This window comes from Heteronotia binoei, chromosome 11 (assembly GCF_032191835.1).
Source record: "Heteronotia binoei isolate CCM8104 ecotype False Entrance Well chromosome 11, APGP_CSIRO_Hbin_v1, whole genome shotgun sequence".
Taxonomy (NCBI): Eukaryota; Metazoa; Chordata; class Lepidosauria; order Squamata; family Gekkonidae; genus Heteronotia; species Heteronotia binoei.
In genome coordinates this window covers 80501101-80510897 of record NC_083233.1, presented here as the reverse complement: position 1 = coordinate 80510897, position 9797 = coordinate 80501101, and the positions used below count along the sequence as shown (strand labels likewise).

The window sequence follows — 9797 nt, the reverse complement described above, 5'->3', positions numbered from 1 at the left end:
AAATTCACAGGATCCTCATTGCTGTCAGATGGCCATCTAGCCTCTGTTTAAAAACCTCCAAAGAAGGAGAGCCCACCACCTCCCGAGGAAACCTGTTCCACTGAGGAATTGCTCTAACGGTCAGGAAGTTCTTCCTAATGCTGAGCCGGAAACTCTTTTGATTTAATTTCAACCCATTAGTTCTGGTCCTACCTTCTGGGGCCACAGAAAACAATTCCACACCATCCTCTAACTTTTTTAAAGAGAAAAATGCCTCTCCAAGCCAGCTGGGTGGGTGGGTGGGTGGGGGTCTTCAAGAGCCTTACAATATGTATGAAAGAGCCACATGTGGCTCCCAAGCCACAGTTTGGCCGCCCCTGCTCTATGGCAAGGATGCACCGTAGGGGGACTGTGGGAGGATGGAGAAGATGGATTCTCCAACAGCACACATGTGCAATCTTTGTGTAGACCAATTGGAAGGGGGGGGGGAGAAGCTTCTTTTCTGCCAGCAACCTCATTGCCAGCATTTCACCATGCCCACCTTTTCTGTCAGGCACCCAGTGAAGGCCTCTTGCTTCCTCCCCTTTCGACACACCTTTAAATTGTCCCCAAGACTGTTTGGTCTCCCCGCTGCTTCTTCTGAGGTCAGTCAGTGCTGGTTAATAAGAAAGCAAAGTCTGGGCGTGTTTTACTCCTTTGCTGTTTGGTGCTCATTGCGCCCAGGGCAACTTTCCCACTGACCTTTCATAGCTATTCTGCCGGCCATACCTGTTGTTTAAAAAGACATTATTGTTGCAGCTCGTTTAGTGCGTGTGTCGCTCAGTTTTGTTACGCATTTGCTGGGGTTACTCTGCTTTCATACGTTTTTAACGGTTCATGTTTTATTTGACACACGTATGCTGCCCCGAGAGCCAAGTCGGACTTTGCGGAATGATCAAAACAAGCATGTTTTATTTACTACATTTATCGTTTGCCTTTTTAACACATTGGTGCAAGAATCTGCACATTTGGCGGTTGCAGAAGAGGAATAGTCAATTCGCATGCACAAGGACTTATAGTTGCAGTCCTAACTAAGAAGAAGAAGATGATGATGATGATGATATTGGATTTATATCCCCCCTCCACTCTGAAGAGTGTCAGAGCGGCTCACAATCTCCTTTACCTCTCCCCCTGCACCACAACAGACCCTGTGAGGTAGATGAAGATATTGGATTTATATCCCGCCCTCCACTCTGAAGAGTCTCAGAGCGGCTCACAATCTCCTTTCCCTTCCCCCCCCCCAACAGACACCCTGTGAGGTAGATGAAGATATTGCATTTATATCCCGCCCTCCACTCTGAAGAGTCTCAGAGCGGCTCACAATCTCCTTTACCTCCCCCCCCATCACAACATACACCCTATGAGGTAGATGAAGATATTGGATTTATATCCCGCCCTCCACTCCGAAGAGTCTCAGAGCGGCTCACAATCTCCTTTACCTTCCTCCCCCACAACAGACACCCTGTGAGGTGGGTGGGGCTGGAGAGGGTTCTCACAGCAGCCGCCCTTTCAAGCACAACCTCTGCCAGAGCTATGGCTGACCCAAGGCCATGCTAGCAGGTGCAAGTGGAGAAGTGGGGAATCAAACCCAGTTCTCCCAGATAAGAGTTTGCCCACTTAACCACTGCACCAAGCTGGCTCTCCGCGCTTTCCTGGGAGTCAGCCCACTCAATTACACGGGGCTTAGTTTCCAGCAGACCGATTGAGGTTTGCTTCCTACAGTGCAGGTCTTCTTTTCTTGTTCAGCTGATCTGAGTCCTTCTGGTTGATGGGTATTTTCCAGCCTACCACTAGCTCAAATACTTTGGCCCCCAAATGAGAAGGGAGCACTCCCTGGAGAAGACCCCGATGCTGGGAAAGACAGAAGGCAAAAGAAGAAGGGGACAGCAAAAGATGAGATGGCTGGACAGTATTACTGATGTAACAAACACGAATTTGAGCAGACTTCAGAGGATGGTGAAAGACAGGAGGGCCTGGCGTGACTTTGTCCTTAGGGTCTCAGAGTCGGGCTCGACTGTGCCACTGAACAATAACTCGGGACAGCGTTGCTGGCAAACAGCCGATCGACCATTTCACTAAAGACCACTCCATCTGTTTCCTGATCGCCTTGCACTGTGGACTTTGGGTCTCCTATCTGCAGGTCTAATTTTGGGCAGGAGCTCACAGGAGCGGAGCTCTGGAACCTCTAAATGTTATGGCACTCTTTCTTTCTTACCCCCTCCTCCAATACTTGATTCTGGGCTCCGTTCTTCAAACTCCCCGTGAGACTTTTGCTGAACTCTTAATATCTGGCAAATTCTCTAATATTTTCCCCCACAAAAAAAAGGGAAAATAACCAAAACAGACAGATGGAAATCTTCATCGTGCCACTGCGGCCACATAGGGAAAAGTAATTTAAAAAGTATGATGGGAATTAGGTTTTATTGTGACAATTCTAATCCAAGAAGCATTTTAAGGTAGATGCTGAGCTGATATCATTTAGTACGCCTTCTGGTGATGTCAGGGGTGTGTGATACATGCAAATGAGTTAGGGAAATGAGTTGTGCTAATGAGCTCTGGCATCTCTTTTTCTACACAATGGCCCCCGCCTATCTACAAGATGGAGGAAGTTGAAGGCAGCCCAGCCCAGCTGATACCCCCTTGTGACTGTCGCTGCGACTGGAAACTTCACAACAAGCAACACAGACAATACTGCCACTACCCCCAAGAAATGGGCCAGGCTTCCCTTCAGTGTTTCCTGCTGGTAACATCAGACTTCTCTCAATTTTTTTCGGGCCAGTTGTGTAAGAAGGTGCGGGTGATTTCAGCTCTCAGCGAGGCTCCCTATCGGTACCAGTCCTTTGAAAAAGTAATAGCAGGAGCTCTGTTTTTGCTTGCCCCTGAAGTGCTCACTGGAAACCCACGCCTTTTTTCTGGGAGAGAATGGGCAAGGAAAAAAGAGAAACCCAATTCCCTCCCCCCCCCCCCATCAGCTCTTTCTCCACCCTTTCGTATTCTGGATACATGAAACTTATTTGCGGTTTTATAAGGCGTAGTACAGAAGACACAGAGGTGAGGAGGCGGTGTTCTTTTTTATTTGCTTTTAAAACTGGTTTTGTAAGGTGCTTCAAAATCAGTTTGCTCCCCCCCACCCGGGATTCTTTTCATCCCCTTATAAAAATTACATCAGTGAATCACCATATTAAAGTGCAAATCCCCACAAAGCATAACAAAATCCTCAAATAAGTAGCATGAGGGAAGAAGTTACTCTCTGCCAGAGATCCTTGGGGAAATCCTTGATTTCTCCCCAACTGAACATTTTCAGGATATTCAACTCAGCCCCTGACCTCCCCTCATAGAAGCAGGAATGCCCTGGAAGCAATCCAGTTCTTTGCTAACCAAAGCATGGCCCAGTAAGTCACTGAAATCCACAATGGACCAGCTGTCAATGATCTTTGGGTGCTGGATCTCCTCTCAAGAATCCCTGAAGTTGCTGGGATTTTAGCTGTGTCCATAGTCTTCCGAGCAACCTGCTTTTGTGTTTCTTCCCACCCCCCGCAACTGATTGTGCTTACTCTTTGCTGGAGTGCCACAGGAATTCACATGGATACCAAAATTAGAAACCGGCCACATTCATCTGTGGAGCCTCAGACGCCCCCTCCAAAGCTGCGGGACAGGATTCCTTTCCTGCCTCCAGCTAGCAGAAGGTAAAGCCTGGCCACGATTTGCAACCCAGCTAACGCTTCAGTTCCATTTTGGCGATGGCTGCTCTGTGGACTTCGTCAGGCCCATCAGCCAGGCGGAGAGCCCGCGCCCAGGCAAAGAACTGCGCCAGTGGATAGTCGTTGCTAAGTCCTGCCGCTCCAAAGGCCTGCAAGGGAAAGGGTCAGGAGGTCAGGGGAATGCCTTTCTAAAAGACGTGCCTGTGGAGCAGGAAGGACCAGTCCCCAAGGGAAAGCCCCCCCTGAGGGCTTTAGGAAGTCCTCGCGTTCATCACGTGTCTAACCTTGGTGGGACCTGGGGACAGATTCTGTGATAGGCAGGAGAAAGTTCCAACTGTCCTTCCTCCCTGTGCAGCGAGAAGTTGTAGGATCTGCAAGGCTGGATGGGAATGCTGGAGTGTGTTTGTGTGTTGGGCGGGGGGGCGGGGTAGGGTTGCCAATCAACAGGTATGGAGGCTCACCCCCCACTTCAGAATCATCAGAAAGCAGGGGGAGGGAAATGTCTGATGGGTGCTCCATTATTCCCTATGGAGACCAATTCCAAAAGGGTATAATGGAGAATTGATTGGTGGGCACCTGGGGCTTTGGGGGGGGGGCTGTGTTTTGAGTTAGAGGCACCACATTTTCAGCATAGCATTTAGTGCCTCTCCTCAAAACACCCCCCAAGTTTCAAAAGGACTGGACCAGGGGGTCCAATTCTATGAGCCCCCAAAGAAGGTGCCCCTATCCTTCATGATTTCCAATGGAAGGAAGGAATTGAAAAGGTGTGCGATCCCTTTAAAAGTGATGGCCAGCACTCCCTTTGGAGTTCAGTTGTGCTTGTCACACCCTGGCTCCGCCCCCAAAGTCCCCGGATATTTCTTGAATTGGACCTGGCAAGCCTACGCGGGGAAGTCCTGAGAGGAGTTTAACTGTCAACCACAAAAAGGGCAGCTGGGTTTTGGAGGGAGAAGGGATCGGAGAGGGGACTAGAGGGACTGATTTTTAGGGTGTGTAGAATCTTTCGGGATCAAGTGCCGTGTTCTACTGGAGAAAGTTTTCCTTCCAGACGTTTCGTTCTCAGCTGCGGAGAACATCCTCAGTGGCGTTGCAGCCGGAGCAGGCGCTCAGACCTTCTTGGCTGCTGTGCATTGAGTGGGGCCAGGGCTGCTGGAGAGCTGCTATTTCTAGGCTGGCGGGGGTGTGGTGAAAGGGCAATTGGTTTGTGGATGTGCCCATTGTTTGGTGGGGTTTCCTGGAAGGGTAGTGATAAGGAAACTGGCTGTTGAATGTGACCATTGTTCTGTGTTAATTGCTGGGAAGGTTGGAAGGGGTTTGAAGATAAGGAAGATGGTTGTTGACTGTGCTGATTGTTCTGTGGAATTTGCTGGTTGTTCTGAGACTTTCTGCAATTTATAGTCTGTAGGGTGTTTTGCAGAGCTGGGTACCAGCTCTGATTTTTGATGGGCAGGACTGATTTTTGATGGGCAGGCTTTGGCTGCCCTTCCCAGACGAGGACAGTGACCTTGGTCAAGCTGGCCACTGATCGTATTTAAGGCCAGACACTGTACCTTTTAAGGATACGGCACTTCCCTGTTGTGGTGGCTGTGTTACGTTTGATCCTCATGTTGCCCTCAACCCTGATAACCCGCTACACGCTCCGTAGGCTCCAAGAGAAAGGGGTCTGGATTCGAAAGTGATGTGCTCTCTGGTACAGGTTTAAGGAATCCTGTTTGTGTGTGAACGAAAAGACCGAAAGTCCAGTTTACCTCACACACCGAAGGTTGGCGCTGGACCTGGGAGAGGAAAGCTGACAGGAGGGTGTGGGTGGTAAGGTGGGGGGCAACTCTCTGACCTGAGGTTATTGGCAAAGAGGTAGGAAATAAAATAAGAGCTTGGATCAGCAGTTGTGACAGGTACGAACTGGGAGTTTTGTGCTCATAACTTAATGCTCTCTCGGACATGTAGGGCCCACTCTGGATGAGAACCATGGGGGCTTAAACCATGCCGTTCTCTTGACCAGGAACAACCTCAGGGAGTCACTGTTTGCCTGCGGTGGGAAAGCGACGAATTTCACAAACATTTTCCCCAGTGGGGCAAATAGTGGATCCTCAGCACAGAAATGCCACTGGAGTGGGGGGGGTGGGGGGAGGAACTAAAAGCTCAATTCCTCCTTCACGCCACCATCCCGATTCTAGAAATTAAGTCACTTAGAATTAAGTCACTTAGAACTGGATTGGTTAGAATACACAGTGACTAATTTTGGTCAGCATTGTTGTGTTTAGATGATGGTTTTCAATTCTGATAGTTTTTAAATGTATTTTTATGTATGCGTGACTCATCTTCAGAATACGGAGATAGTTCCCCAGGTGAAAATAGATGTTTGGAATGTGAACTCTATGGCATTATGCACGACTGAGATTCCTTCCCTCCAGGGGTAGGAAACGTTGGCTCTCCAGATGTTTTTTTTTTTGCCTACAACTACCATCGGCCCCAGCCATTGGCCATGCTGGCTGGGGTTGATGGGAGTTGTAGGCAAAAAAAACCATCTGGAGAGCCAACGTTCCCTACCCCTGCTCCAGACCCTTGGCAGCCATACAGACAGTCATATGGACAGTGCAGGGACAGACAAGGAGGGGAGAATGACATGAGAACTTTCAGGCCCTCTGTTGAAACGAGGATGAGAAGGGACACAGAGGAAGGAACAAATTTCCACGCTTCTCACCCCCCGCCCCGCCCCGCCCAAAGCACTCACCTGGATGGCCCGGTCGATGACCCGCAATGCCATATTTGGAGCCACCACTTTGATCATGGCAATCTCTAGGGCGGCTTCCTGTGTGGGATCAAGACAAAAGAAAACGGCAGCTCTCGAGGGAAGCCATTTCCTCCACATGTCTGTCCTTCAGCTCTCCCCCACCATCCCCTGCCAACTGACGGTGGCTCTCAATCAGAAGGCCATTTCCAGAATGGATAAAGAGGGGAATGGAGGCAGCCCCCAGTGGCCCACTGTGCTGGGCTGGGTGAAGGGACAGCTCAGGCCTTTCCCTTCCCAGCAGCTGAGCGGGATTTCTGCAGGGCAGAATGGGAGAACCCCCTGGGATCAGGTCCACACGCACCGTGCAGGAGAGGCACCTCCTAGCTTCAAAGCCTTGTGGTCCCTGCCCCCTGCCCTCCCCAAGCCACTGTCATGCTCCTAGTCCCCTCAGGCCAAGAGAACCCCTCTATTACGAGCCACAGATAAGCAAAAGGGCACTGGCTGCGCTTGTTTCTCTACAGCAGGGAACCCCAGCATGGTGCTCAGGGGCACCATGGCAGCCACCAACACCTATCCTGGCATTCAGCAAGCATTTAGAGTAAGTGGGCGGGACTTCTGACCAACAAGGTTTCTGATTAGCCCATAGAGATTTAATCAGCTGTGCAGATTTTTAAAAAAAACGTTGCTTTGGCAGCAGCTGCCACCGCAGCACGAAGATCTTCACGGTGTGCGTGAAGGTAAGTGGCGGCAGCCGTTTTATGGCACCCCTTCTGTGGCTACACCCATTGCCTTATGCCAGAATTTCAAAGGTAAGCTGTTCAAAATGTTGGGGACCCCTGCTCTACGGTGAACATACAGTGACTGGGGGCTTCCTGGATTTGATTCCCTGCCTAGGGTTGCCAAGTCTAACCCCAGAAATATCTGGGGACTTTGGGGGTGGAGCCAGGAGACTTTGGGGGCGGAGCCAGGAGACACTGGGGTGGAGCTGGGGGGGGGGAAACGGCGCCGGGGAGCGTGGCCAGCCGCCCCGTCTCGGAGCGGGCGACGCCACTGCGCAGCTGCCGCCTCTTCTCTGCTCGCCGTGGCTGCTCCTCCGAGATGGGCTCAGCCTGAGCCCATCTCGGAGGAGCAGCCACAGCGAGCGGAGAAGAGGCGGCAGCGGCGCGGCAGCCTCGCCCGCTCCGCCTCTGGGGTGGAATCGGAGGGGGGTGTGGAGGCAGGCCGGGGGCGTGGCGAGCCGCGAGTCCGGGTCCTAGAAGGGCCCAGATTTGCGGCTCGCCATGCTCCTGGCCTGCCTCCGCCCTCCCCTGGTTTTGCCTGCGCTGCTGCCGCCTCTTGGCTGCTCCTCCGAGATGGGCTCAGCCTGGGCCCATCTCGGAGGAGCAGCTGCGGTGGGCGGGGAGGGGGCAGCGGCGGCGCGGTGCAGCGGCCTCGCCCGCTCCGGGATGGGGCAGCTTGCCATGCTCCCCGGCGCCGTTTCCCCCCTCCCCCCGCTTCCGTTGTTTTGGGGAGCGGGGGAAAAGGGTGGAAATCCTGGGGTCCCCCGCCAGGGCGGGAGGGTTGGGAAGCCTATTCCTGCCCCCTGACTCTCCAAGCACTTGCCTTGTTTCCCACAACATCCATGAGGTGGGCTGCCTTGAGGACTAGCAGCCGGGCCTGCTCAATTTCAACCCGGGACTCAGCGATGGCTGCCCGGATGGTGCCTTGTTCCGCTAAGGGCTTTCCGAAGGCTGTGCGGGACATCACCTGCCAAAAACCCACATCCAGAGTTTTCATGTAAACCAGGACAGGACAAGTGTAGCTGTAAGCCTCTGGGACTCCCTTGGCTCTGTGTCCCAGCCAGGTGCCATCCTCTTAGGGCATTTCCAGCTTCAGTCAATGGCCATATCAGCAGTGGTCTAGATTAGCCAATAGTGTGACATGGATTTAATGCAACCAGTGTCTTGCTGCTGTGGTTAAATGGCTGAGGATGAACAAGTTGAAAGGGGATCCTGACAAGACAAAGGTGATGCCAGTGGGGAGGGCTAAAGTCTTGAAGGACTCTGGGCTCTCTGCATTTGATGAGGTTCAACTAACTCTTGCTGATTCAGCTAAGAATTGGCGGGGGGGATATCCTGGAATCAGCAGAGTTGCTGGAGAAGCAAGTGCTGAAATATCTCCACTGGTTACCCATCTGTTTCTGGACACAATTCAAAGTGTTGGTTCTTACTGGCCCTGAAGAGATTGGGACCATGGTTCTTGAAGGACTGTGGTCTCCTCCCTTACTATGCAGCCCACTAGTTAAGATCTGACTCAAGCCTTGCTTTCTGTGTCCTCAGAGGTGAGGTGGATGATGACTAGAGACAAGGTATTTTCTGTGGTGGCCCCTCGTCTCTGGAACACCCTTCCCCTTGGAGGCCTGCCTGACATCTGCTTTGCTTTCTTTTAGGTACCAGGCCAAAACACATATTTAGCCTGGAGGATAGCTCCCTGTTTTCACCTGGTCAGTTTGTCCATATGAATCCACCACAGTAACTCTGAGGGTAATCCTTGTGGGTTCTTCACCACACAACTAGGCCACAGTTTTCTCCAGCACAGACTGCCCACTGGAGGGAAGGAAGGTAAACTGAATGCAGTGGGCAGATGAAGATAGGTGAGTTGGTGGGTGGGAAGGAGAGAAGGAAGCAGGAAAAGGGATGGGGCTCTGGGGAAGAGGAAATGGTGAGGGGAAGTTAGATATCCTCCTGAAAGCTCATGCTAGTCTCTGCCTTTGTTCTCTAATTGTGAAATCCAGTTTATGTGTTGCAGTACACTGTTGTCTATTTCACTGCTCTTGAATCTGTGTAGTCCAGTCTTATTGCATTGTTCATTGTATGTTATTTACTGCATTTTCCCATAGTCTTTTATAACTCTATAATCTGCCTTGGGTCTCTATGAGAAACGTTGACAAGAAATTAAGTAAATAAATAAATATCCTTGTGAGCAAATTCTCTGCCTTTGCGGGGGGGGGATACAGGGAAGGTCTGTGGGTTCTCAATAAAACACGTGTACATTTTGGGCGTGTATTTTGCCCTCTTTCCCACTCTTGGAAAGGAAAGGTCCCCTGTGCAAGCACCAGCCGTTTCCGACTCTGGGGTGACGTTGCTTTCACAACGTTTTCACGGCAGAGTTTTTACGGGGTGGTTTGCCATTGCTTTCCCCAGTCTTTTACACTTTCTCCCCAGCAAGCTGGGGACTCCTTTGACCAACCTCGGAAGGAAGGAAGGCTGAGTTAACCTTGGGCCAGCTACCTGAATTCAGCTTCCGCCAGAATCGAACTCAGTTCATGAGCAGAGAGTTCACAGTACTGCTGCTTTACCACTCTG

General features: G+C 51.3%; 1 protein-coding gene across 1 annotated transcript in view; it reads right to left on the bottom strand.

The window, feature by feature from the left end:
* Nucleotides 1-3070: 3070 nt before the first annotated feature.
* ACAD10 (acyl-CoA dehydrogenase family member 10) overlaps nucleotides 3071-9797 on the bottom strand; it is a 55255-nt gene continuing 48528 nt past the window's right edge. The window contains 3 exon segments of the mRNA XM_060249645.1: nucleotides 3071-3868; nucleotides 6454-6527; nucleotides 8052-8199. Coding sequence (XP_060105628.1) covers nucleotides 3734-3868; nucleotides 6454-6527; nucleotides 8052-8199 — 357 coding nt within the window. The 3' untranslated portion in view covers nucleotides 3071-3733.